The following is a 26,787-nucleotide window of genomic DNA, read 5'->3' as shown; positions in this document are numbered from 1 at the left end:
ACACTAGAGCGGGTCCGACGGGCATCTGCATACATCTCGAAGAGAAGTATCTCGTTTGTACCAAAATGATTCGTCTTGATGTGTGATTGCTGCGCCATCTCATAAGATGGGCCCGCACCTGGAGTCATCAGGAATCAGGTATATAAAGCAAGCATTCTCACCTCGAAAGTGATATCCTCGGAATCATCATATCTACTTAGCTTGACTTCAAGAAGGCACTCCTTGATCCAACTGTACTTCCTACCTTTGAAACATGCCGAGGATCCTTATCCTAGGAGGCACGGGCTTATTGGGTACTGCCCTCGCTCAATCCCTGCTACGCGCAGGCAACAATACCGTCTTTGTACAGACCCGTGCTGCTTCGAAGAGGGGAGCAATTGTTGCCGCCGAGATGACACCTCTGGTCTTTCCTCTCGAAGACAAGGCAGCCTTGAGATCTGCACTGGACACATACAACATCGACACAGTTGTCGACGTCTCTCAAGGCTATCAACAGGCCACCTCTATTCTTGAGACAGTCGCCTCTGTTGCCAAGGATCGACACGCTGCTATTGCCAGAGAAGGAGCCATTGGACCCAAGCTTGGTTTTGTCTACACTTCCGGCATAATGGTGCACGGCTCTCCAGCTGAGCGCGTGTCTGATCTCTCACCCGTTGGCAACAAGCTCGCATCGGACAAGCCAGCAACCATGGTATCTTGGCGGCCATTCCATGAACAGGCTGTGCTCGCCTGTCGTGACTTCCTCAACACCGTCATTCTCAGACCTGGCATGCTTTATGGCCGCAACGCCTGGAACTTCGGCGTGTGGTGGGGTCCTGTCGCTGCACTCAAGGCCAAGGGTGGTGAGAAGCTCTCTATCAGCGCTGACAAGTCTACACGTATCTGCCTTGTACATGTCGACGATGTTGCATCGGCTTTCCGCGCTGCCATTGATCGCCTGGATGGCCGTCTTGGTGATTGGCCTGTATTTGATGTTGTCGCAGAGACCATCAGCCTCGAGTCCATCATCGAGGGGACCACGGAGGCTGTTGGCCTCAAAACGAGCGTGGACTTTGCCGGGACCGGCGGAGATGTCTTTCTGGAGGCCATGGGACTACGCGCAAACGTCGACTCCTCACGCGCTCGGACAGTACTTGGATGGGAGCCGAGAAGGCGAGACTTTCTGCTCAACGTGGGAACGTACTATGCGGCTTGGGAGGTTGCCCAGTAGCTTTCAGTAGACATTTGCTTCGATAGGGCCTCAATTTGCTTCGATAGGGCCTCAAGTCCATGCTCACAGTCTGGTCAGCGCTTCAATGGTGATGTTCGGACCTCAGGCATGAACCTCGTTACCTGTGCCAACAATAGAACGTGAGGAGCATGCGAAATTCAGAGAACAAAGTGATTTGTGAATCGGCGTCAAAGGAACCGATCCGAGATTTGTACAGGGAGAGAGGTTGGCTCAGCGTCATCCGGCTTGCACATCCAGCAGCTGGGAAGGCATTTAGCTCTGCGATACTGGCGAAAAGCAGCCATACATCCGGTGAAGCGTGGATTCGTTTCGCACATCCAGATTTGGTGTTCAGGTACTGTCCAGCCCAGGGTCATCTGAGGCGTCCTCGTTGGTTGATGAATTTGCTGACCAGCATGCGGGTCGATCTCCCCACGCGAACTCGACGATCTTCTGGAGAACGAACATCCAAGATCGCTCTGAGGTCTCCAGGTCTGATGATGCTATGACAACCTCAGACTTACATGCGCTTATCGCCAGCAAGACAGAGAGCAGTTTTTGTACTCAAAGATGAGTGTTTGCAGTTGTGTTGGAACTCATGATTTTTGGTCCGATGAGAAACATGGACACTGGTATAGATGCTTGTTGCGACAAAAATATGTGATCGCGTTGTTGAAACACGCCATTCTTGACCATCCAGGTTAGGCAAGTTGTCCCGGATGACTGTGATTGCATGTCCGCATCGGAGAAAGAGATCCATCGCGAAACGCGACGATTGCCGTTGCGAATGCAGGAACGCGCGAGTCGGCGTTCACTTTTGACGGTGTTTGTCCCTGCACTGCGGAAGTTGCCAGCAGGTGGCCGACCAATCATGGCGCACACGTTGCAGCTTAACCGCTTTATCCATCAAAGTCTTTGTCAACATAAAAAATTTGTATGGCAAACGCCGCTCATCATGGACACTTTTCTGCAACAATTGCTCGTCGAATCGTAACACGAAGGAGACGGCTTCGATTCTGGTGTCTCTTGTGTTTACGCGACTTAGGGCAACACAGCAACAGGCATACCGAGGGCCGATAGCATAGATAAGGCCTCGATGGTGGGTCTGGATGTTGCCGTCCGGGAGTCCCTTATCGAATCACGGCGAAGGCTTTGACAACTTTCTGTCAGCGACAATGAGCTCTTCATGGCCCATGCGCTATCAGATCGCGGCGGTCCCATATATTATTGACAAGTCGCCGGGAAAGCTACAGCTCCTTCTCGCTCCTGTCCTTCTTTCTTCCCTTTCTTGTGATACCCTGAGTGTGTTTGTCTTTTCTCTCCTCTCTATCCTAATTCCAATACATACACAATGGCTTCCGCTGCCAGATCTTTCACCCGCGCTCTTCGCACCCCCACCGCCTCTTCCTTGAAGAGAAGCGCCACCTTCGTCCCTCGCACTACTTTTGCACAGCAGGCCCGTCGTGGTTACGCTGATGCAGCTGGTGCCAAGAAGGGCGGCAATGGCCTCCTCATCGGTGGTCTCGTTGCTGCTCTTGCCGGTGGTGCTGGTTTCTACTACATGAACGGTGCTGAGCAGGTCAAGGCCGCCGGTGTGTTCACCCCCAAGCAGGAGTACTACCAGAAGGTCTACGACAAGATCGCTCAGCTCCTTGTTGAGCACGATAACTACGATGACGGCTCTTACGGACCCGTCCTTGTCCGTCTCGCCTGGCACGCCAGTGGTACCTACGACGCTGAGACCAAGACTGGTGGCAGCAACGGTGCCACCATGAGATTCCCTCCCGAGGGTGACCACGGTGCCAACGCCGGTCTTCACGCTGCCCGCGACTTCCTCGACCCCGTCAAGAAGGAGTTCCCCTGGATCACCTACTCTGACCTCTGGACTCTTGCTGGTGTCGCTGCCATCCAGGAGATGCAAGGCCCCAAGATTCCCTGGAGACCCGGCCGTAACGACCGTGATGTCTCTTACTGCACTCCCGACGGCCGTCTCCCCGACGCTTCCAAGGAGCAGAAGCACCTTCGCGCCATCTTCAACCGTATGGGCTTCAACGATCAGGAGATCGTCGCTCTCTCCGGTGCCCACGCTCTCGGCCGCTGCCACACTGACCGCTCCGGTTTCTCTGGTCCCTGGACCTTCTCCCCCACCACTCTCACCAACGACTACTACAAGCTCCTCATGGAGGAGAAGTGGGCCTACAAGAAGTGGGACGGCCCCAAGCAGTTCGAGGATGTCTCCACCAAGTCCCTCATGATGCTTCCCACCGACATGGCCCTGATCAAGGACAAGAGCTTCAAGTCTTACGTCGAGAAGTACGCCAAGGACAACGACGCCTTCTTCAAGGACTTCTCCAACGTCGTCATGAAGCTTTTCGAGCTCGGTGTTCCCTTCGAGACTGAGGAGCGCATGACCTTCAAGCCTTCCGAGTAAACAATCTTTCGATGCCCATAAGACCATCAACCAAGGAAAATAAAAAGGAGGGAATAGAAACATACAATGGCCCGGATACACTACTAGACGCTGCTTCGGCCAGAGCGCATCACGACTACAACTACAACTACAACAATAGACCGTGCTGGATAGCATCTCTTTCTCGATGATACCTCGATTCCGCATCTAAAGAAGTGGATGCTTGATTTTTCTGTTACTTGGGTTTTGTCTTGTTCATTTAGCGCTCTTCTTTTCTTCTCATCATCACAAAATCAAAAACTTCATAACCAAAACCAAGACTTGACGTTCAGTTTGCCTTTAGCCATGCCATGCCTGCAAGGCACCATAACCTTAACTCTCTTCGGTTCTGTTCCGCGTGCCGTTGCAGGATCATGTTTATGAGGCGTTCGACCCCGCTCCTCAGGAGAGACCAATCAGTTCCGGAATAGAGATTGCGTATCGAATTAGATATCCAGAAGGCAAGATGATTTGTATGATTGGAAACTTGTGTACTGAGAGTGGGTGGTTCTCAGGCAGGATTGATTTGTGAATTTGACAAAAATATGCTCATGTCATCATGCTTCTCTGGTCACCCTGTTCACAAATATCTCGATCTTCTCTGTTGGCCTCCTTGATCGTTCTTGGTAGTTTCGAGCATTTGTGTCATACCTGTGGCCTAACGCATCTATCTCTCAATCTACTGTGAGCCTAAGTGATGTAGAGATCGAGTTGCGGTGGCGAAATTATCAATGTTCGGGTTGCTCAACCCTCACGCTCTGTTTCCTGGACTGGCACACTGCAACGAGGCTCCAATGAACTTGTTCGACCGGCAATAGGATGCAAACAACAACGGTTTCGACAACCAGGCTGTCTTCATAGTCCTAGGCCGCTCTGCCTTCCCTCTTCTCCGATACGACTCTTACTCAAGTCCCCAAACTGGGCGCGAAGTTGAGCAACCTGCTCTCCATCTACCTCAACATCACCTCCAGCATCCTCACCCAACGCTCCCATATCTCCCTCCTCCCCAGTACCAGCCAAATTCCTCTTCAACCTCTCCACCATCCCAACATCCACACCCTCCCCATCCCCATCCACCGCCTCCGCCATCTCCTTCCTCATAAACACCCTTTCAAACCCATCCTCCTTCCACCTCCCCACCTCTACATACCCAATCTTCCCATACAACCCGATATTCTCCACCATCTTGACATTAGTATACAATTCCAATTTCTTCACCCCCAAATCTCCAGCCAAATCTTCCGAAAACTTCATCAGCAGTTTTCCGAATCCTTGGCCTTGGGCACTGGGATCGATGGCTACATTGTTGATTTCCAAGGTTTGGGTTTTGGGGACGAGGCGGAAGGATATACAGCCGATGATGGTGTTGGAAGGGGTGGTGGTGGTGGTGCGGAGGATGAATAGTTTGCGGGTGGCGATTAAGAAGTCGTAATTTGCGGTCATGGGGGCTGGGGATTTGCCATTGAGGCGGGTGAGGTAGGGGTGGTAGGCCGCGTAGACGAGGTCGTTTATGCGTTGGAGGTCGCGGTATTTGGCGACTTCAACTGTGCCTTGGGGGTAGGTCTTGATTATGACGTCGGTGGTTGATTGAGACATCTTTTGACTGTAGGCTCGAAGGAAATTATGTGTCGCTTGACGGGGAAAAACTCGCAATGGGTGCATGGATCCTGCTTCCAAAAAGTTTGGACGGAAGTTGATGGTGTTATACTAAACATCAAGATGTGACTCAGAAGTCAATTCACGCCTGCATGAGATAAGCACTTTGGAAATAAGGGTCCAGATACCGAATCGAAATTGAAAGATGAAAATGTTGAATATATTGACAGTCGTGATATCGCTGATATGCTAAAACGCTAGAATGAAATTACAAAATGCTTTTCTTCGTAAGGAGTCATCTCATGACAGCCAAGACCAGAACTTGCCGAAGAAAGTTGTTGGTACTGGCTCCTCGAAGACCGCTTCGTCGATCTCCTTTCTTCCTGAGTCAATGTCGGCCTCTGACGGTCTAACAAATCTCGGTCTGACAATAGCCTTGTGGCCAATGTAGAGAACAGCGAACAAGATCAGACTGATGTACGCGATGAAGAAGGCAGATGTGTCCCAGGGAATGAAGGCGGTGAATCCTTGCGTGAAGATGATCAGGACCCAGAAGAACAGACCATAGTAGGTAAACCATGGCTGGAGCATGGCCTTGTACGGCAGTGTATCTCTTGAGATATCACGGTTCTCCAGAATCTTCATGAAAGCCAAGTGGGAGACCAAGATACATGCCCAAGCAATAAAGCCTGCAACTCCGGAAATCTGGATGAGCCAGTTGAAGGCAACACTTCCCGCCGACGAGACATTCATGAAACCGAGGAGGCCAAACAGAGAGGTGAATCCGACAGCGTAGACGGGCACTTCACCCTTGGTGAGCTGGAAAAACTTGGGAGCGAAACCTTCACCAGCAAGTCCAACCAAAATTCTCGAAGCCGAGTAAACGTTCGAATTGGCAGCGCTCAACACTGTGCAGAGCAGGACGGCGTTGATTAAACCAGGCAAGGTCTTCACGCCTGCTAGTTTAGCTGCGATGACCAGAGGCGAAGCAGTTGCATCATCACCACCAGCTCGCAATTGCTCATTGTCGTAAGGAACCAGAAGACCGATGAAGAAGATGGTGAAGACGAAGAAGAAGATGATGCGGAAGAAAGTCTTGCGAATAGCCGAGGGGATGGTCTTACGGGGGTTGTATGTCTCGCCTGCAGCTACTGCGACCAATTCTGTTCCAGAGTACGAGAAACCAGCTTGGATCAGGACGGACCAGAATCCAACGAATTTGGCCAAGGAGGTACTTCTACCGCCATCAACGAGGTATGGTGCAAAAGCACCAGGGTTTCTCCATGTCTCGAAGCCCAAATATCCTTGCTGACCAGCTCCTGCATCGATGCAGATGGCGAAGATCATAAAGCCGAGGACGGTGATGACCTTGATGAGGGCGAAGTAGAATTCAATCTCTCCGTAGAAGCGTACTGGCAAGAAGTTGAGAGCGGTAATGACGATCCAGAAGCAGCCAATGAAGATGGCTTGACTCAAATCAGGTCGCCAGTATTGAATGATGATACCACTTGCTGTGAGTTCGAGGGCGTAACACGAAGCCCAAGCCCACCAATAGATCCAACCCATAGAGAAACCCAGCGAAGGGTCGACGAAACGACTGGCGTATGCGGTGAAAGCTCCTGTGACGGGAAGGAATGCGCACATCTCTCCTAATGATACCATGACGGAGTAGACAAGTGTACCAACGAAAGCGTATGCGATCAGGGCTCCAGCTGGACCTGCATTGGCGAGGGCTGTTCCGGAACCGATGAACAATCCAGTACCGATGGTGCCGCCTGATCTATGTCAGTCGATGAGACTTGTATAAGATAATTCAATGTGCATACCAATTGCAATCATTTGCAAATGTCTAGACTTGAGCTGTCTAGAAAGCTGATGTGTAGTTCCTCGCTCGACCGCATGATCCAGAGAGCCTGAGCTCGCATCTGATTGCCAGGTGTGTTTCTCGTTGACATCGAATTCTTTCTGTGGTTGCGATGCCGCACTGTGTATAGCGTTATCCGCCATGATGGTTGTCGGCTTTCGATTGCTCAAAGTCAGGGAGCTTGTGGTATAGTATGGGACGAAACAGACACAGAAGGCAAGTGAAAAGCGACGAAATCATGGTGAGTCCGACTTGGCCAGCTCGGGCCGTAAAATTTGCCTGTGATGCAGTCAGAGGTTGCAAGTACGTAAAATTCAACGTTTATTAGCCCCAGAAAATTGAGTGTCAAGAGCTTGGGCTTCGCGAAACGACAACCCGAAGTCGCTGTCTGGACCAGAAATCGCGTGGAGGATCAAAGGGGAAAGCAGAGAAGAAGATGGTGGAGTGTGGATATGGATTCTGTTGAGGAAGGTCATATCCGAGCAGAAATGCGACGTCGAAGAGAAGTTGAGTCTCAGAATGAGTGTGAAGGAGAGGAAGCTGCTGAGTATGGAGACGAAAGCGCACTCAAAGAATCAACACCACTGCCGACGAAAGGTGCGACAACGACAACATAGCGTTGATTACTTCGCAGATGACATGTCTTCGAGCATAGAGACGGAGCGAATTGATCGTGGTGTGTCTACTGTTGGTTTCGCAGGGAGGAAGAGACACATGAGGAGAGGGCAGGACAGGGCTCAAAAGAAGGCCCGCAACCGGCTTGGCACCGCGTCGCGTCTCAGGAAAAGCATCGAAACCACTTCGTCATTGACAAACAGCAAGAGCCGCGAGCATTACAAGATTTCTAAGCAAGCTGTCCCTTCTTGTATGGGAACGTCGAGCGGAAGTGCTCGGCAATGGCAGTACGCGTCGTGACCCAGACACCTTCCTTCTGCTCAATGTACTCGACAAACTTCTTCAAGGCTGCGAAACGAGCAGGCTTGCCAATGCATCTGCAGTGAAGACCGATTGTCATCATCTTTGGCGATCCCTCAGAGCCTTCTTCGTAAAGCACGTCGAATGCGCCTTTGACATGGTCGTAGAAGTCTGTCGGGCTGCCGAAGCCTGTTGGCACGTTGAACTTGTAATCGTTGCAGTCTTGTCGAGTCAGCAAGTGTACATCTTTTCATGACTTGACCATCACTTACCATAGGAATACGGGATCATCAGCATGCCTTCAGCCTTCTCGACGCCCTTCTCTGCAGGCACATCGACCCAATACGGAACATCATCAGCGTACGAGTCTGACATCCACAGAAGTGGAATGCCCATCTCCTTGTACACATCCCAGACAAGTGCTTGCGACTTTGGACTCAGACGACCATAATACCATCCCTTCGGATACTCGCCTGTGACATCCTTGATTGCGTTGATGCCCTTGCGAATATACTCCTTTTCTTTCTCTGGAGGGAAGTCGTGGTAGTCAACCCAGCTGTAGCATGTCAGCAGACTGGTCAAGAGTAAGGAATTGTTGAAGATACCGGTATGCATGACTGGCAACATCATGACCGTTTCCAACACAGGAACGGCCAACCGCTGGATTGTCCTCTAAAGCCTTACCGACACCATAGAGGGTAAACTTCATGTCGTGCTTGTTGAAGAGTCGGAACAGACGCCAGACTCCTGCTCTTGCACCATAGTCATACTCGGACTCGACATTCACAGCACGCTCCTTGAGTCTTGGTGGACCGCCCTGCACAACTGTGTCAGCCTTGTCGTGGACTATCGCGAAGATCCAAAACTTACCGGAGCTTCCCACAGATGGTTCTCGCTGTGGATATCGCCATTCAACACACTATTCTCAGCACCCTGGGGAAGGTTTAGCGACTTGTTCCCTAGTGTCAAGGCTTCTTATGATACTGACCTCTTCATAGTTGATCACAAAGGAGACCGCGATCTTCGCGTTGTTAGGCCATTGGGGATTGTGGCTCTTCTCGCCGTAGCCAATCAAGTCTCTCGGGAAGTCGTAGTGATCGTCCCACTTCCAGTCAGCTATGCTGTCTAGGTTGTCGGGCAAGACCGAAGGCGTAAGTGACATTTTTGTTTGTATGGAAAATGTGTCAGAAGTTTGGATTACAGTGCCTACTTTTCCTCTGACCCCAGAGTGAACACTGATATATACTTTTCAAGACAGGCTGACCACAGCATTCAGCTATCATGTTAATATACAGTCGGCCTATCTCTTGCAGAGAATCGATTGATTGGAATAGTTGGAGTATGTGCCGCTCGTGGATAGCACTTGCTTGTCCTGCTTTGTAACCATCAGGGTAGGGCGATAAGCGATAAGAGCTGATAAGATAGATGAAGCTGTCACCCTATCTCAACCTCGGCGGACGATCATACCAGACCCCACCATGACCAAGCAATCATAACAAGTCTGTTGAGTATGTCAAAGATCCATGTCCGAATCAATGTCCGCGTTATCGCCCCAAGATGTCCGTTCTCTTCACATCCATCTCAGCGTCAGTGAGCCTCTCAGCCTTGCTCATCACCTCTGTTTACTGACATTCGACCACTAGTGGAAACACGGTATCTGTACAAGATGTGCGTGAGACCTTCGCCAAGCTCAATGTCAGCGTACCCGAGTCAGAAGAAGACGACTATCAAAAACTACTAGCAGCAATCCACGACTGCGCAGAAACAGTAGCTGCACTGCCAGACTCGCATCCGCCAACAGACCTCGAGCGATTTTCCAGAAACAATGTCCATCGACCAACTTTAGAAGAAAACATACTCGGGCACGCTTGGGCGCATACTTTCTCTATCAAAGACAAGAACCCTACAGGTTGTCTGACAGGCAAGACTGTCTGTCTCAAGGACTGTATCTGTGTTGCTGGCGTCCCTCAACTTCTTGGTACCGACATCATCGATCCTTGGACTCCTGAAGCAGACGCTACAGTCGTACGCTGGGCTTTGGAAGCAGGTGCAGAGATTGTTGGTACTGCACACTGTGAGAATTGGTGCCAGAGCACGAGTTCATTCTCTAGTGCTCAAGGAGTAGTCCACAATCCATATGCAGAAGGCTACTCAGCTGGTGGAAGTACCTCTGGCGCTGCAGCACTGGTAGCAGGTGGCTTCGTCGATATCGGCATCGGAGCGGACCAAGGAGGTAGTATCAGAGTACCAGCGTCTCTGTGTGGTTGTGTAGGGCTGAAACCTACTCATGGTTTGGTCCCGTACACAGGCATCGCTAGCAATGATCCGATAGACGACCACGCTGGACCGCTCGCTCGCACAGTAATGGAAGTTGCACAATGTCTAGACGCCATCAGTGGCTACGATGGTATAGACGACCGCAGTCTCGGCGCCCCAAAACACGGCACTACCACCTTCGCCTCTGACCTCCTCAGCAACCCAGGAGCAAAAGGCATGCGCATCGGTATCTTGACTGAGTCCTTCGAAATTGCCCTTCTAGACAAAGACGTGAAAGACCTTGTGCTGTCTGCAGCCCACAAATTCAAAGACCTCGGCGCCACAGTCGAAGAAGTCTCCGTCCCTATGCATCCCCTCGGTATCGCAATCTGGACAATCCAACAACGCATTTCCGGCTACCTAGCCCTCCAAGGCCATCAAACCGGTCGTCACAGCTACGGTCTCACAGGCCTAGAAGCAGCAAAACTCCCCTGGACGCAAGAGAAATTCGACAAATGTGTGTTTTCACCCCCTCCCCTCTACCCTACCTCCTCCATCTCCGCCTTCAATGCTGATAGAATAATACAGGCTTTCCAACAACCAAAAACATATTCCTGAATGGATCTTACCTCCTCACCAACTTCCCCACCTTATACCCAAAAACCATGAATCTATGCCGTCAACTCCGTGCTTCCTATGAGCATGTGTTCCAATCCTATGATATCCTCATTACACCCACTACTCCTTTCGTAGCACCCAAACATGGGAAACTGACGACGCCGATCGAGACTATTTCTCCAACGGTGGGGTTGACGAGTAATACGGTGCAATTTGACGCTACGGGACATCCGGCCATGACGATATCGGTGGGGAGGGTGGAGGTGGAGAGGGGTGTGAGGTTGCCGGTGGGTATGCAGATTATAGGGGGCATGGGAGAGGATGGGAAGGTTTTGAGGGCGGGCCATGCTTGGGAGAGGGCGATTGATTGGAAAGAGATGAGATGAGAGGTTCTGCACGTGCGGAAGAGGAGTAGTTCAAAGATTGAATTCAAAAATTTATGTAACGTCCGTAGCACTCGTGAATCATCTATGCCTTCTTTGCCTTTTTCACGACCATCTTGCTCTTTTCTTTATCTGCCATCTCAGCCAACTTTGTATCTCTCCATGCAGCAGCCTTTTCAACAGCCTCGCGAGGCTTCTTTCTGTGTAACAGTAGATATCCTTGCACATCAGAAGGTGCAAATCTACCCTCCGGCAGCAGTTCAGCAAATTGTGTGCTCAACACTTCCAACTCGGCTTCCGTGAGCGATTTCTCTGTATCGCCAGTGCTAGCTATATCTCCAAAGTTCTTCATCAAACCAATCTTGGGCAAGTGCTTGGTTCCAGCGGACAGTGCAGGGAGATTATCCACAGCATACATGCGCAAAAACAAACTTTTGATTTGCGAAGAAGTGGCATTGGTGAAGGCGATTTGCATATCCACTCTACCTGCACGAATGAGAGCTGGATCGAGCTTTTCTGGGTGGTTGGTCGTCATGATGAGGATACGACCTTCATGTGTTGCTACACCGTCTATGCAATTGAGGAGGCCAGAGAGCGAGATCTTGGATGTGGGTTCATTCTCGGTGTCCGAGGTGGATGTATTGGCCTTACGATTGCGACGGCGCTTGCGAGGGGATGGAGAGGGCGATGATGAGGTGGAGCGGGCACGTCGACTGGCGGCGATGAGGGCGCGAGCGAGAGACTCGACGGTGAGGGGATCATCCTTGTGGTGGGGGGAGGATGAAGCCGAGGTTGAGGATAGACGGGAAGCTGAAAGCGATGCAGACTCAGAGGCTAAGGACAAGCCGTCGGCGTCAGACATGTGATCCAAAGTATCGCCGTTGATTTCGAGCTTTGGGGAAGGTGCGATGGAATCGACTTTCTGAGTTGCGTCGTCATCGGTTTCGCTGTCAGAATCAAGTGCAATCGAGCTTTGTTTCACTGGCCTGGCTGCACCATTTGTGGTCGTCCGCTTTTGAACTGCAGCACGGCCTCTGCTCTTTCTACCGTTCTTGTGAGATACCTTCCTTGGCTTTTCATACTCGCTCTCCGAATTACAGTCAGACTTGGAATCAGAGTTGGAGTCCGAATCACCATCGGAATCATCCTTCCGCTTCTTGATACCTGCAGCATCAATGTCCTCGAACAAGACAATGCATCTCTTTGGCAAGTTGTTGAACAATCTCGACAACATGCTCTCACTCATCGACGGATCCATGAGATTGATGATGTGAATATCCAAGCCGAAGATACCAGCGAGGGAGAAACTGAGACTTGTCTTGCCAGTTCCAGGAGGTCCAGAGAACAGGTATCCACGACGGTATGGGATGCCACGAGATGCATACCACTTGGGACTCAGGGGATGAAGATACTCGTCCATGTCAGACAAGATGCGTGACTTTTGCTCAGGGTCAAGGATGACAGTGTCGAGAGGACGCGAGGGACGCTCTGAGCTTCTCATCCAGGCGTTCCAACGCTCAGAGCATGGTATACGAATGACAGTCTTGGAGCCTTCCTTACGTACAGACCAAGCCTTGATATCAGCGATGAGGAGTTTGATTGGAGCGGTGGTAAGGCCAATGCAAGAAATGTCAAGAGCAGACTCTGTACGTTCACCGCCATCGTTGCCCCGAACGGTGTACTCGGTTTTGCTGAACTGAAAGGTACCACGAGGAGTCGTAAACCAGAAACGACCATAGAATGGCTCATAGCGTGGAGGAATACGTGCAGCCGTCTTTGAGAAGTTGAAGTAACCGTGATCACCGATTGCGACTTTTGCAAGCATATCTGCATCTTCGCCGTCGGCGTCGCTCTCGTCGTCAGAGTCGTACTGGTTGCCGTATTGTGTGCGAGCCGTAAGCGAGCGCTTCGATAGATCGGGTCTGGTGCCTCCGATCCACTCAAGTACTGTAGTGTAGAGATCATCACTGCCATCGATGTGTACAGAGCTGCTGAAATGATCCAGAAAAGTCTTGTATGAACGAGACCAGAGAAAGTCGAAGGCACGCTTGGCGATGAAGAAGAAGGCGACGCAGGTCATGACCAGACTGATATCGAAGCCGAGCCATTGCTGTACGGTGGTTGCGAATAGACTATATCCGGGAACGACCGCCTCGAGAAGCTTAATGGGAAGGTCGCTGACCTCAGTGCCATTTCCTGAAGGTAGAGCTTCCATAATCTGCCGACCAATGTAAAGAAAGTCCATGTCGATGGTTGGAACAAGCCAATATAGTCGAGTTGAAGGTCGTACAAGCCTGGTTTGATATACTTCACGGCGGTGACGGGATTCGGCGGCGATCGAACACAGCGACCGCGTTATTGTAGCAAACGCGTCTGTTCAGGCAATAAGTTGTACACCGAGAAAACCTAGCAAACCTACACCTTATATGTCATATCACAGCGGACCAGGTACCGACTGCGGGTTAATGATCGATGACTCTACATCAGGGACTCTAGGCTGCAGTATCTCACGTTCGCAGCACGTTTCTGTGCGTTTGCAGCAAGTGAAAGCATGTTAGACGCTACAAACCTTTTAGCATAGCCATATTTCAAAGGCCATGCGGCTATGTCTCCGTAGACGCAGCGTTTAGGCGCCGTCCGCAGTGCTTTCAGTCGTGGTTGTCTAGGATTGGTCGATTGACCAAGGAGGAAAATGGTGCTGTGTGCGAGAGTCACATGTGGGGAAGCACAAAGGAGGGGCAGGAGCGAGCGTCACCAAATCAATGAGACATCTGCGAATTGAGACAGCTGCATCTTTGCCATGCATGATTATAAGATTGACAGATCCAATGAATATCACGGACTGTAAAATAAGATGATCACGGGATGGTGAAGAATTGGTCGGTGTAAAGATTAAGTACTCGAGCGAGTTTCTTCTCCGCTCCCGTCTGGATCTTCCTAAAAATTATTTCCTGTACCCGCTCGGTTCTTGATCGGGTTCCTATTTCTCAATGCCTTTGACGACTAACGAGATCCCTTAAACAAGAACGTATTGCTAAATCACGTCACCGAACGCGGACTCGGTTGAACGCAGCGTGGATGAAATGGTAGGAATGTGACGTTTAAGTGATAAAATGTCAATTTTGCAATATATATTCCTCTATGTTTTAGGGAAAGGACAGGGTATAAACAACTAGTAGTGAAATGAATCGAACATGAATCGCCAAAATGCAAAAGGCACCTCTATTGTAAAAGTGGAGAGGCAAGAAAAAGGACAAAACATCCGAAAAGGCAGAGAAGTCAAGCAACTAGTCGCTTACTCGGCCTTTGACTTCTTCTTGGGCTTCTTGGGCACACGAGCAAGCCAGTAAATACCAACAGCGGCGACAGCGTTGAAGATGATGAAGACCCAGAGAATACCGAAGTTTCTCCAGCGGTGGCTGTATGAAGAGCTGACCGAAGACAAGAAGACATTGGTGTCCGAGATCTGACAGAATTGGCAGTCCATGGTTTGGTTGTTCTGGAGATAGCCGCCATAGCTGGAGATCCAAGGCTGCATGAATGTTCCACAGTCCTGACCCTGAGGTGCGCGGAACTGAAGATACTCGTTGTCGGCGCAGATGACGTTAGTGTTTGCAACACCGACAGACAACATACCATCGACGAGGTAAGAGAAGGGCGACACGCGGTACATGAAGATCCAGAAACCAGGCATGACGGTGGGTCCAACAAGGACACCACAGAAAATCAAAGTCAAGGAGAACATCAAGTTGGCGATGTTACCACCGGTCTCAGCGAGATCAATACCAGCAATGACCATGTTGGTGAAGGTAGAGGTGAACAGAAGGAACTGCCAGACGAATAAGAAGAAGAGGCCACCGCGCTCGGTAACTTGACCATCAGGAACAGCGTTGCGATACAAACCAATGGGGTAGTAGAAGCAGAAGAAGATGATGATACCTCCAAGAGAGTTCCAAGGCAGCTCGACGAGGATGTTGCTCAACATGAAAGCCTTCCAGGAGTATGTCTTGGAAGGGCGCTCGCGAACCTCGTACAAAGCACGCTGTGTAACGAAGTGAGGCATGATCTGTTGCACAAGTTGACCGAAGATGGTAAACAGCATGAAAATGGAGAAGAGCTGGTTCTGGAGACCTTGCTGGGAGTTCGGGGCCTTGTAGAACACGAATCCGATGAAAAGAGCCGAGAAAGTACACAAAGCGAGCTTTGAGAAGATGTAACTGGGGGTTCTCCAGTACTGGATAAAGACACGCTTGGTGACTTCCATGAACTGAACACCGAAGGGAGCAGCGAATTCGCGGAAGCTGGTTTGGTCGTTAGGATCGGTCGAAGGTTGAGTTTCCTTGGGAAGCTGAGTGCGGAGTCTCTCGAGCTCAGTCTTAGTCTCGCGGTATTCAGGGCTGTCGCGCCAAGTCTGGTGCCAGTCGATGTCGGAATGAGAACCGGGAGCTGCACCAATGACTTCGAGCATCCATTCGGCAGGGTTGGCATCAGGAGGGCACTGGTGAGCACCGTTGCGTTCGAAGTAGGAGGTCAGAATGTGCGAACCCTGGCCGACTTCGCCGAAGTAAATAGTCTTACCACCTCTGGCGAGGAAGAGAAGACGATCGAAACGCTGGAACAGCATAGCAGAAGGCTGGTGAATAGTGCAGAGAATGGCCTGGCCGGACTTGGTGAGCTTCTCCATGAGATCACAGATAGCCCAAGAAGTTTGAGAGTCGAGACCGGAGGTGGGCTCATCCAAGAAGAGAAGAAGCTCCGGCTTAGCAGCGAGTTCGACACCAATAGTCAGACGCTTACGTTGCTCGACGTTGAGACCTTCACCGGGCACACCGACGACGGCATCGGCGTATTCTTCCATATCCAAGAGCTTGATGACCTCATCAACATAGTCTAGCTTTTCCTGGCGAGAGACGTGGGCAGGTTGACGAAGAAGAGCACTGAAGTTGAGAGCCTCGCGAACGGTCGAGGTCTGGAGATGAAGATCTTGCTGTTGGACGTAACCAGTCTTTCTCTGGAAGGAATCATCACGTTGGCGACCATCGACGAACATGTCACCCGAGATGACACCCATGGTGACACGAGTAGCAAGAACATCAAGCAGAGTAGTTTTTCCTGCACCAGACACACCCATGAGAGCAGTGAGAGTACCGGGCTTGACCCAACCATCGACGTGGTCAAGAATTCTGCGATCTTCCTTCTTGATCTTGATGTCGTAGCAGACATCCTCCCAGTGGAAAACGGCGGTTTGCTTCTTGATGATGTCGGTGGGGTTAGTGTCATGGTGCTGCTTCTCAGCAACAGCTTGAGCAGCACCGGCAGCCTCGAGATCGTCGGGGGTGTTCTTGGTGAGGACAGCAGGTGCGTGACCCCTACGGAACACAAGGACTTCACCCTTGGACTTCTTGGCAGAGATGAATTCAGTGGCAGCAAGGTAGAAGCACATCAGACCAATCATGAAGGCAATGACGATTCCGAAGTTGCGCCACTTGTGGCTGTGGTAGTATTCGAACGATGAGTTGATGTAGGCGTCTCCATCGACAAAGTTGTTACCGGCGACAGCACCGACAGTGGCGCAGACCTGAGTTAGCTGGTCGTAAGTTCCGTACAACGGAACAGGTGCCGAGCAAGGGAATTGTCTGCCGTGGAACTCGTTGATCATCAAGGCCTCGAAACCATAAGCCACAGGATCGAGGTAGTTGATCCACCTACTCCACCCAAGCATGTAGCGGGTAGGAATGGTGAAACCAGTAAAGATGACGATAGCCAGAATCAAGATAGCGGCAGGAGCCATAGCTTGCGAAAGGGTACGTGAGACCGAGGCGATGGTTCTGAACAACATACTCATGGTCAGGGTGAGGAAGAAAGAGACGAGCAGGAAGAAGAAGAAAGGTCCAGGTTCACGACGGAGGTTGGTCATGAAGTAGAGCGTTGTGTTGAAGATGATGGCGTTCAAAATCTTGTAGGGCATGTCTGTAAGCATAGATGCGAAAGCTTCGGCGGAGGGATGATAGAGAGCGTATCTGGAGTGCTTCTCGACAATGGGTCTTTGGGCGTAGAGGGTCAAAATTTCGAGAGCGGAACCGAAAGCGTTCATGAGGATAGCAAAGAAGAGAAGAGCACCTCTGCTGTAGAAAGAGTCGGTGCCGTTGTCGAGGTTGTAGAAGATAGAACCGATGACGAGAGACATGATGAAGTTACCGAAGAGTTGAGTAAAGGTCAGACTGGGATCTCCCTTCAGACGCTGGAAACCACGCCACAAGCACAACTTGACCTGCTGAGGGTAAGACAAGGTGTAAGGAGAAGCCTCACGCTGTCCCTTTGCCTTCTGAGCCTTGCGCGATGAAGCGAAAGTCTCGTGTGCTTCTCCACCGAAGGGGTACTTGCGGTCAAACTCGTCGATTTCTCTCAGGAGGCGCTCGCGTTGAGGACTGGCCTTCCAACAAGCAGCAAATTCGTCGGGGGTTCTAGGAGCCCTGTTCTCCCAGCCCTTGCGAATGACACGCTCTTGAGCGGAAGTCATGGAGGTAAGGAAATCGGCGTCGGTTTGACGATCAGGGCATTCGAAGCCAAGGTTCTCAAAGTATCCCTTGGCTTCAACGGCACCGCCGAAGAAGATCTGGCGTCCCTCGTAAAGGACAATGACCTTGTCGAAGAGGTCGTAAGCAGCACCGGGAGCTTGGTAGATAGCAACCATGGGAGTGGTGCCGAAGAACTCGGAGGAAAGGCGCAGAGTCTTACAGAACTCAACAGCGTTAGCACTGTCGAGACCACGAGTGGAGTTGTCCCAAGCCTGGAGAGGAGCACCGCTCAAAGCGGCCTCAGCGATCGAAACACGCTTTCTCTGACCACCAGAGACACCACGAATGAAGTCGTTTCCGACCTGAGTGTTGATGGTCTCGGAGATACCGAAAGTGGCCATGATCATGTCTCTGGAAACCTCTGCCCATCTGACCTTGGAAAGGCCGCCAGGAACTTGACGGGGAGCGCGCGCGCGAGCTGCGAAGTACAAGGTATCGCCGACAGACATGTTTGGGAAGTGGACGTCTACTTCAGCGGTGTAGATGGCTTCTCCTCTGTACTTGGTGTTGATGTCCTTGGCTTCAATACCCTGGTAGTTAAGGTGTGACTTTTCGTCAACATTGAAACCGTGGGTCTCACCAGTCAAAGTTTTGAGGAAAGTGGAGCATCCAGAACCAGGAGGACCGAGAACGACAAGCATCTCACCGGGGTTGACGACACCTTCGAAGTCGCGGAGAATATCAATTCTCCTGGGCTTCTCAAGGCCCATCAGCTTCTTGATGCCTCCAACCACCTCGAGAGCGACGTTCGAAACAGTCTTCTGGTAATCCGAGTCGGCACCGAAACCGTGAACGCTCAGGTTCTTGAAAGCAATACCGGCGGTACGTTGTTGCACGCCTTCTCTTTGGTTCAACTTGAACATGGACTTTACCCATTCGCGGGCTTTGAAGTTAGGGCCATTGGGGTTAAGGGGCGAGTCCTCGTCGTATGTGAATGGGTCGTCGGGCGCTTGTGACATGGTACGGCTCAAAGTCTTTGCGAGATCGTGAACCTTCTCTTCTCTTTCGTAGGCGGCTTCGCTCTGAGATGATGATGGTGATTCTGCGGGTTCGAGCTCGACCTTCTCGTCTGATGGCGCGATTCCGTCGGGGTAATATGTGCCGTTGTGAATACCATTGTGTGATTGGTCTTGTTGCTCGGTGGTGAAGGTCCGCGATGTCTGGCGGGATGCAGGAATGTGAGAGTGCTCGTGGCGAGAAGGGTTTAAGTGTGTATCCCGGGTCGAGTTGTCGGCCTGTTCGTGGTGCTCGTCATGGTGGAAGGCAGTGCCTCCCAGAGCACTGACTCCACTACGCTGGTTTTCACCATCGTAGTTGTTGAAGGTAAAGTTGCCTACAAGCGACATGTTGATTAATGTATTATGTCGTTGAAGCTAATTGGGGTTAAAGTCGAAGGGACAAGCCCTTGTTGCAAGCAGGTAATTGCTGCTGCTGGTCGAGGTATGTGGCGTATGCAACTGAATTTCCAAAGAAACAAAGATGCCGGCAACCAGAGCGAACGGCTTCCCTTAATATTGCCAGAGATGCTGAGGCGTTAGGCCGAAGCAGTGACAAGTTGACAACAAACCACCCGTAGATGACGGCCTCTTCGAGATGCGCTAGGGGCAATTCAAACCGACTCGGACAAACGCTAGCTCCTCTGTAAAAAGGACTTCCGTGCGGGAGGCCCACTTTCCACCCCTCCAAGCACGGAAACGACAACATCCGAACTGGAGAATAGCTGTGAGATATCGTACCATCCGCATCCCTCCGTCAAGGAGAGCACACTTCAGGCTGTCAGATCTGGGCTGACTGCATGCTTCTACTCCTATCGTTTACTGGAAATCCTCCAAGCCTTGAAATGTCCTTCATAGACGACTTGGCATGATTGTATGACGCAGTAATTCTCACCTACATTGCCCATGAACGGTTCTACCACAGACGACAGCCCAGCTTTTTCGCAAACCTTGTAGAGTCACCGGATCAGTGCCATTCCGTGCGGTGTTCAGAAACGGATTTTAGGTGCAGCAAAAGGCAACGCATCTTGAGCAATCTCTCAACAAGCTTAGCAATGTCCTCGGATGGGACCCTATCCGCGCGGGATCGCCGCACTACCTTCACGTGGCGCACCTTCCCCGGCTCTTGAATCGCGTTCTTTTTGACAGGGGCTGACGCTGTACGAATACGAGTCGTCGGATTCTTTGTTTTGCAGCCTGGAGTCCACGGACTCCGCGGTTCCTGACCCAGATGTTTCAGCATTCTGCCAAAAATTGCAGAAAGAAATTGCCGACGCTGCTTCATCGCTTTACAGTGGATGACACGAGAAACGGGGAGATTGCATCTAGAAGCCGCAAATCATCGTCGCGCCGCAATATCAACGCGTGTAAGCCTTGCTGCAGATACAATCGGCCGACAGCCAGCACGCAGCTTATGAATCCCATAAAGTGCTGAGGACGCGATTCTTCGAGGTTTGCGTGAGCTCAGAACCTTATTTGACATGCTCGTACTCGTATAGCCATGGCTCGGATTTCTGAAACCTTCTCTTCTTGGACAACGCTCAGATAAGGCTCCATCTCGTTCGATGCCCTCCACCCTTGAGCTCGCCTAATCTTGTTGACAAGGGGCAACTAATGAACCACTGGCCGGTCACCCTTGACGCTGTGACCAATCTCTTAATGAAGTCATGTTCAAACAACAATACAATTGTCGCACAGCCTGATTATGGACTTTGGATTTGCGAATTGTCGGGTTCGATTGACTGGTGCCTGCCTTGGATGCTGGGATGTCTGCATGATGTTCCTCTGCAGTTCGTAAGTCGTATTCGGAGCAATATAGAAAGATCTGTCAAGATTAGGCAAACAGTGTGGGGTTAAGGTATGCGACACAACATGCAAGATTGTCGTGCTTACAAACTAAGCCCGGAAGACACCTACTTCCTAGTTCCGATGGAAGCTTTTCTATCCGTTTTCGAACACCGGATGCCATTTGCATCCGTCAATGGCTCGATGGGTCACCGAAAACCAGGAACAAGTCGACCTTGGTGCTCGTACGATCTTCTGCAAACCCCTCTCAGGCACACGTCAACAAATGGTACGAGGTTCAGCCAGCAATACTGGATTTCAATTCCACGACCTTCCACAGCAGACCATTTTTGGAATGAAACCCATAAACACATCGCTCTGAGCAGGTTCCTGACCAAGGGAGTCTCGAGCACATACCTTGCCTCGAGCATCAAGCCAAAGACATCCGTCAATCAATACATTATTCATCCTTGACTCTGGCTTTGACCACAAGCTTTCTTCCGATAAATCTGAGGCCAGGGCTAGTACTATCGTGCAATGCACTCAGTCAGTTCTCAGGAAACTACATAATGTTATTGAGCCACGGATCCCAATCAAAACATCAACATCGCTGTCGCACTAGGTAGCACTAAACGATGGCCAACTTGAGGGGGTACTCATGTTTGTAAGTCTTGAGATATAGGCACGACGTCGAGAGCGCGGTATACGATGTGCGTTGTCCCCGGCGTCTAGTAGGGAGAAACTCGCCACAGCCCTGAGCAACGACATCTCCCTTCTAATCATTCGTGCTACGACACATACCTCTTTCGAATCGAGGCTACGAGCGTGTCGAATTTTAGACACGACGTCGGGAGCACTTTCCGCGACGTATGTGGCCGCGGCTTGTATTGGGGAAGAATAAGTCGCCGGACCACAGCACTCAGCCATCTATTGTTATAGTATTCGGGGATGAAGGAGAAGCGGGAAACGCAGAATAGGAGAAGACTATAGAGATGGAACTCATAATGGAAGAAAACCACAGAGAGTTGGTGAGGTTTATACAACGCTTGCAGGGCGGAGTTAAACCAAAGGATGAGTTGAGCCAAATGTATGGCACCACGCGATTGCCTCGATCAATTTTGTAGAGCCGGTTCAACTCCTCCTTTGGTTCAATTCGCTCTGCGTACTTTAGGCGTAAAAAAAGCATCTACCTTGCTCGAGAAGGTGTTTTGCATTCCTGTCGTGGTTGTGCTCTTTCCGTCAGGGTCATGCTCCAGACAAGACGTTCGTTGAATCGAAAATCAGCTATACCATAGCCACCCAGCGCATCCCATCTAGTACAGATTCACTAGCTCGTAGATTTTCTCACCAGTCGACTGCATTTTGGTATGAGCACAAGTTGTCGTCGGCTACACACTCTGATTGGTCATTCTCGCTATACTAGCTTTACCGGATAAACTCATGATTGCTGGATAAATGCTGAATGTGGATGGAGCTTCCTCCGCAAAAGTTAAACCCCTCCAACGTCTTCCATGCCACCTTCCAGAATACTTTCTCCTCGTTCTTTCCTCGTTCTTTGTCGTTGACTCCAGAGAAGACGTCGATCATACCAAACTTGTGGAAGGAACAATATTGAATCCAGAAAAAGCCCGGACTCGTACCTAGCAAGAAGACCAACTCGCAAGGACAACTATCAACTGGAGCGCTCCTGCATCGACAAAACTTCTCGTAACAAAAATCAAATGGCCAACCCAACCCTTCGACCCCGCGGCAATATGGCCTCGGAAATCACTCCCATAGTGATGGGCGGAGCAGCATGGTCACACCAACTCAACCACGACGCAGAAACCCGCCCCGTCATCCCCGTCATCCTCAATGCCTTCGACCACGGCATCCGCACAATCGACACATCACCCTACTACGAACCCTCTGAAAAGATCCTCGGCAAAGCGCTCGCGGACCCGCAAATTTCTTCCCTCTACAAAAGAGAGGATTACTTTTTGATGACCAAAGTTGGAAGAATCGCGAGTGAGGAGTTTAATTATTCGCCCTCGTGGATCCGCGAGTCGGTGGAACGTTCGCTGCAGAGATTTCGGACTGGGTATTTGGATGTGGTGTTTTGTCATGATGTTGAGTTTATCTCTGATGCTGGTGTTGTCGAAGCCGTCAGGACACTTTGGGAATTCGTCGAGCAGGGCAAGATCAGATATGTAGGTATCAGTGGCTACCCTATCGACAAATTAGTCAGAGTGGCGAGATTGTGCAAGGAGAAATTGGGAAGACCGTTGGATATCGTGCAGAATTGGGGACAACTGACATTGCAAAATACGAAGTTGAGGACGGAAGGGTTGAGACAGTTGGGGGAGGCTGGAGTGAAGATGGTGTGCTCATCTTCTCCGTTGAATATTGGGTTGTTGAGGGCGCAAGGTGTGCCTATTGGGTAAGTGTTCTCGTTATTTCAATCTTAACCTTCAATGATACTAACAAGCACACAGACGATTAGGCGACTGGCATCCCGCTCCCTCAGATCTCCGTCTCGCCGTCTCAAAAGCAGCAGATCTCGTTGCAGAAAAGGGAGATGATCTCGCCAGCCTAGCTCTACGCTTCGCCGTCCGAGAAACAGCAAGGAAGGAAAAGGGACTACCTGCCATGGCACTTATCATGGGACCAGGCAGTGTAGCAGAAGTCGAATCCTGTGCTGCTGCTGCCAAAAGCGTACGGGACCAAAACACTCAAGGGAAGTTTGGAGATCTGAGAGATGATACTGTGTTGGATAAGGAAGGAGTACAGAGTGATGAACCTCTTGTACAGGGCGTCAGAGAGATTCTTGGAAGGTGGATTGACTTTTCATTCGAGAGCCCACCCAAGGGGTGGGATGTTGAAGCTGGTAAGATGGGCAAAGTCGAGTGAAGGTCGAAAGCCATTACTCAAGGCTATCCTTTACCTGCGGGCTGTATGTATATTCTGCATCTTGATGGCATTCTAGCAGGGTTGCACGGGAGAAAGTTCGTTTGGGATGCAAATAATCTGCGGATGCCTCTGCATTTACAGTATGATAGCAAAAGTAGAACGATATAAGAAAGCTAGTATAGGTATCATGCTTTGCTCGGAACTTGGCTCGTCTTTCATAGTAGCGTTCAGCAATTCCTGCCTCTCTATCAATGCTTAACAGACATTCCATGCGCTAGTAGTATTCGTCAAGACATAATCGTGGCTTGTCTGAAGCAATCAATGCTTCTGCAAAACACTCTTGATAATAGCAGGCAACTCAACATGACCCTTGACTGTGATCTCATTGATGCCAGTGCTACCTCCGCTACCAGACTGCAGCCATCTCTTCAACAAATCATTGCTCTCTTTGGGCTTGATGTCAGGGCTGACAGTGCCGACAGTGATGTGAGCAGTTTCATTGACACTACGCCAATGTACGCCAGCCTGATCCTTCTCGTCAGGGATCAGACGAACGACGAAGCACATCAATCTACCATCCCAGACAAGACGCTCAAGCAACACCTTGCAGCTACCAAGAATTGGCTCGGGTGCGGCGTTGGGCTTGCTTACGGCGGATGTGTGAGCCTCTACAAGCTGCTCCCAGTACTCCTTGTTCTGAGAAGCAGATGCGCGGTGCATCAAGGTGACGTGGAACTCTGGCTGAACACGATTCTGTGTCTGTAGCACGCGATATGTCTTTGCGGTGTCAACATCTGCGTCGCGGAAGACTGCATCAAGGATGCTCAGGACACGCTTGGGATCCAACGTAGCGCTGAAGTACTCAAGCTTGGGAGCTTTCTGTGCAGGTTGACCATTGGCTCCGTTTGGACCACGCTTTAGTGCCTGGTTCTTGTACTTGTTGCTTCCACTGATCTCGTGCTTGATGTCAGGCTTGTAGTCGTTGAGAGCTGCTTCAATCGCTCTGTCGAGATCTTCACCAGAGGGCATAGCACCGAAAAGCTTGGGGAATTCTGCGTTCAGCTGAGCAACGACGGTTTCCAGGTTCTCGCGGGAAGAAGCGGTGACATCAAGATCGATGACATGTTCGAAAGCATCGTCAGGCTCACGCTCAATCCTGACTGGCTCGAAACGCTGCATGAAGCCGTCCATGATACCAATGATCTCGTGCTGTCCCTTTGAACCAGCCTGAATTGTCTGATGATTGTCTCCCCTGCTCAACACACGCTCTCTTGTTGCCTGCTTAATCTGATCGTAACTTGCGCGGTCGTGAACATAGTGGAGACCAACAAAGTGTACATCAGGAACAGTTTTTGACACGTCGTCGAAGATTTGCTTTCTCTCGCGACGCTGGTGGTTGTTCCTGTCGGCAATCATGACTGGGTAGTCAACAAGCCCATCGCAAATTGCCTGTGCAAATCTCAGGGGCTTGGGCTTCTGAGTGATGTTGTCGTTCTGAATGTGGCCCCAGCCGAACAGCTTACACAGGGCGAGAGCAACGGTAGTCTTGCCGCAACCAATGGTCGCGATGGGAATAAGCACAACATTGCGATCGATAGCCATGCCGTGCTGGTTGCCCTTCTCCATCTCCTGACGAATTATGTCGGAGCCCTTTAGGCCACGTTCCGCCAAAAAGTCGTCTCTAAGCTTGATGATGCCATGGTTGTTGTTGTAGTCCTTTCCGAGCTTGGGGTCCTCCTTCAGACGTTTGCGAGCGTAGTGAAGGTATTCTTCTGTAATGTCCTTGTGCTTCTTGAACCTGGGCTGTTTCTTAGCGATGACGGCTTTGGTACATTCTCTCCACTGTCTGTACATGAGGTAAGGCTCCTCGAATTTGTACTTGAAGAACCAGTCCTCGAATGGTGTGTCGGGAGTCTCGCGGGCCTGGCATCTGACAACGAAGCCCTCGGTCTCTCTGCCGTGATAGCTTCCAGTTTCTGCAACCTTGTCGAGGAAGGACTTGACCTTGTTGATGTCGTTCTCGATGATGAACATGGTGTGCTTAAAGCCCCATTCAGATGCGAATCTGTCGACAAGGTGGTGGGGATATGTGGCGAATTCAGGAAGATTGAGGTTGATTCCGTGAAGGTACAGACCAGCAGTCTCCGGGTTGTATGCGAGGACGTGCTCTTCGAATTCATCGTCACACAACTCTCCGACAGCAGTAGCGTTCATGGCGCGAAGCTGGGCGGCCAGATCCTTCTTAGACTTTCCTACAGAAGCGAGATGTCTTTCGACCCACTTCTCACCAGCGATTGCGTGGCTGACTTCTGTATCATCGCGAGGACCAGTCGAATGCTTGCTGCAAACCAGTAGAGTACCATCTTCGAGACCAGAAAGGAAGATGATGCAGCCGTTTTCCTTCACACTAAGTTCGTAAGGGCCTCTTGTATTCTGCTCGACGTTTGTCCATTCTGTCTTCTTGACTTCGCCGTGGTTGAAGAACTTGTCGTATCCTCTTGTGACAATCTCGGGCTGACCTTTTGAGTTTGTTGTTGTGAAAAGACCTCTGGCGTAAGTAGGAAGATTGGGCTTCTTGTAATCCCAGTCCTGCATCTTCCAAGAGTCGACTTTGATATTTGAGCCGACTACGTCGAAAGTATTCTTTTTGCATGAGAAACCGCCCTTTCCTCCGTTGCCTTTGATATGGCTGTTGAGGCCGCGGATCATCTCGGACACCTCATGGGCATCCTGAGGACGGTATGGAGCCTCATCGCGGTAGGCCATGATTGATGAATTGATTCAAGGCTTGGATGAGGAGTGCAAGAGATGAATTTATGTGTGCGATGGAAAGTTGATGGATTGTGAGAAAGTGCTTGGACCCCGACTGAAATTGTGAGTCATTAGCGCCTTTGAGATGGCAAGCTGCTTGCAATGCTCCTTCCTGTCTTGGTCACCATTGTTGCGCCGCAATCAATTCACAATCACTTCGAGTTGATCGGTAAAGAGCAGATCATTACGTTTGATTTGTGTCCAAGTTTCTGAAAAGATAGGTCCGGAATGGAATGGTTTCAATGGTTGCTTGTCAAGAAACAGACACCGAAGCATGACTCGCGCGGTGTCACGAAATGGCAACTTCTCTCGAATGAGGGGCACCAAATCTGACATCAGTCTTCGCCAAATTTCACATCACCGCCCGACGCTCTAGACTCTGTCCAGCAAAACATCCATCGCAAAGAGCCAACACAACTCAGCTTCCACCACCACCTC

General features: G+C 50.7%; 10 protein-coding genes across 10 annotated transcripts; 4 read left to right on the top strand and 6 right to left on the bottom strand.

The window, feature by feature from the left end:
• Nucleotides 1–144: 144 nt before the first annotated feature.
• M438DRAFT_292828 (NAD dependent epimerase/dehydratase family protein) lies at nucleotides 145–1,483 on the top strand. The gene has a single exon (XM_029901794.1). The coding sequence runs from the start codon at nucleotides 254–256 to the stop codon at nucleotides 1,208–1,210; it is 957 nt and encodes a 318-aa protein (XP_029762567.1). The 5' UTR covers nucleotides 145–253; the 3' UTR covers nucleotides 1,211–1,483.
• Nucleotides 1,484–2,468: 985 nt separating this feature from the next.
• On the top strand, nucleotides 2,469–3,909 carry M438DRAFT_343838 (putative cytochrome c peroxidase Ccp1). Its single transcript, XM_029905077.1, has one exon. It carries the CDS (start codon nucleotides 2,562–2,564, stop codon nucleotides 3,639–3,641), a length of 1,080 nt encoding a protein of 359 aa, XP_029762566.1. The 5' UTR covers nucleotides 2,469–2,561; the 3' UTR covers nucleotides 3,642–3,909.
• A 378-nt stretch (nucleotides 3,910–4,287) lies between these two features.
• On the bottom strand, nucleotides 4,288–5,460 carry M438DRAFT_343836 (acyl-CoA N-acyltransferase). Its single transcript, XM_029905076.1, has one exon. The coding sequence runs from the start codon at nucleotides 5,253–5,255 to the stop codon at nucleotides 4,515–4,517; it is 741 nt and encodes a 246-aa protein (XP_029762565.1). The 5' UTR covers nucleotides 5,256–5,460; the 3' UTR covers nucleotides 4,288–4,514.
• Nucleotides 5,461–5,555: 95 nt separating this feature from the next.
• Nucleotides 5,556–7,262, bottom strand: M438DRAFT_372981 (uncharacterized protein; the record flags this gene model as incomplete). Its single annotated transcript, XM_029908391.1, has 2 exons — nucleotides 5,556–7,030; nucleotides 7,082–7,262. The coding sequence occupies 2 exons, from the start codon at nucleotides 7,260–7,262 to the stop codon at nucleotides 5,556–5,558; spliced, it is 1,656 nt and encodes a 551-aa protein (XP_029762564.1).
• Nucleotides 7,263–7,963: 701 nt separating this feature from the next.
• Nucleotides 7,964–9,196, bottom strand: M438DRAFT_404001 (glycoside hydrolase/deacetylase; the record flags this gene model as incomplete). Its single annotated transcript, XM_029909697.1, has 5 exons — nucleotides 7,964–8,256; nucleotides 8,307–8,590; nucleotides 8,640–8,851; nucleotides 8,905–8,967; nucleotides 9,023–9,196. 5 exons carry the CDS (start codon nucleotides 9,194–9,196, stop codon nucleotides 7,964–7,966), a joined length of 1,026 nt encoding a protein of 341 aa, XP_029762563.1.
• Nucleotides 9,197–9,493: 297 nt separating this feature from the next.
• Nucleotides 9,494–11,324, top strand: M438DRAFT_404000 (putative amidase). The gene is made up of 3 exons (XM_029909696.1): nucleotides 9,494–9,620; nucleotides 9,678–10,807; nucleotides 10,879–11,324. The coding sequence occupies exons 1-3, from the start codon at nucleotides 9,592–9,594 to the stop codon at nucleotides 11,292–11,294; spliced, it is 1,575 nt and encodes a 524-aa protein (XP_029762562.1). The 5' UTR covers nucleotides 9,494–9,591; the 3' UTR covers nucleotides 11,295–11,324.
• On the bottom strand, nucleotides 11,315–13,763 carry M438DRAFT_314829 (P-loop containing nucleoside triphosphate hydrolase protein). Its single transcript, XM_029902628.1, has 3 exons — nucleotides 12,211–13,763; nucleotides 12,006–12,125; nucleotides 11,315–11,910 (listed from the first exon to the last, which is right to left on the bottom strand). The coding sequence occupies exons 1-3, from the start codon at nucleotides 13,534–13,536 to the stop codon at nucleotides 11,377–11,379; spliced, it is 1,980 nt and encodes a 659-aa protein (XP_029762561.1). The 5' UTR covers nucleotides 13,537–13,763; the 3' UTR covers nucleotides 11,315–11,376.
• A 628-nt stretch (nucleotides 13,764–14,391) lies between these two features.
• On the bottom strand, nucleotides 14,392–19,401 carry M438DRAFT_343833 (uncharacterized protein). Its single transcript, XM_029905075.1, has one exon. The coding sequence runs from the start codon at nucleotides 19,213–19,215 to the stop codon at nucleotides 14,587–14,589; it is 4,629 nt and encodes a 1,542-aa protein (XP_029762560.1). The 5' UTR covers nucleotides 19,216–19,401; the 3' UTR covers nucleotides 14,392–14,586.
• A 3,002-nt stretch (nucleotides 19,402–22,403) lies between these two features.
• Nucleotides 22,404–23,538, top strand: M438DRAFT_353507 (Aldo/keto reductase; the record flags this gene model as incomplete). Its single annotated transcript, XM_029906876.1, has 2 exons — nucleotides 22,404–23,068; nucleotides 23,124–23,538. The coding sequence occupies 2 exons, from the start codon at nucleotides 22,404–22,406 to the stop codon at nucleotides 23,536–23,538; spliced, it is 1,080 nt and encodes a 359-aa protein (XP_029762559.1).
• A 318-nt stretch (nucleotides 23,539–23,856) lies between these two features.
• Nucleotides 23,857–26,304, bottom strand: M438DRAFT_269992 (tRNA ligase; the record flags this gene model as incomplete). The annotated part of the gene is made up of 1 exon (XM_029900355.1): nucleotides 23,857–26,304. The coding sequence occupies one exon, from the start codon at nucleotides 26,302–26,304 to the stop codon at nucleotides 23,857–23,859; it is 2,448 nt and encodes an 815-aa protein (XP_029762558.1).
• Nucleotides 26,305–26,787: the final 483 nt, after the last annotated feature.

The sequence above is a fragment of the Aureobasidium pullulans genome (assembly GCF_000721785.1).
Source record: "Aureobasidium pullulans EXF-150 unplaced genomic scaffold scaffold_5, whole genome shotgun sequence".
NCBI lineage: Eukaryota > Fungi > Ascomycota > Dothideomycetes > Dothideales > Saccotheciaceae > Aureobasidium > Aureobasidium pullulans.
This window is presented reverse-complemented; position numbering and strand designations above follow the sequence as displayed.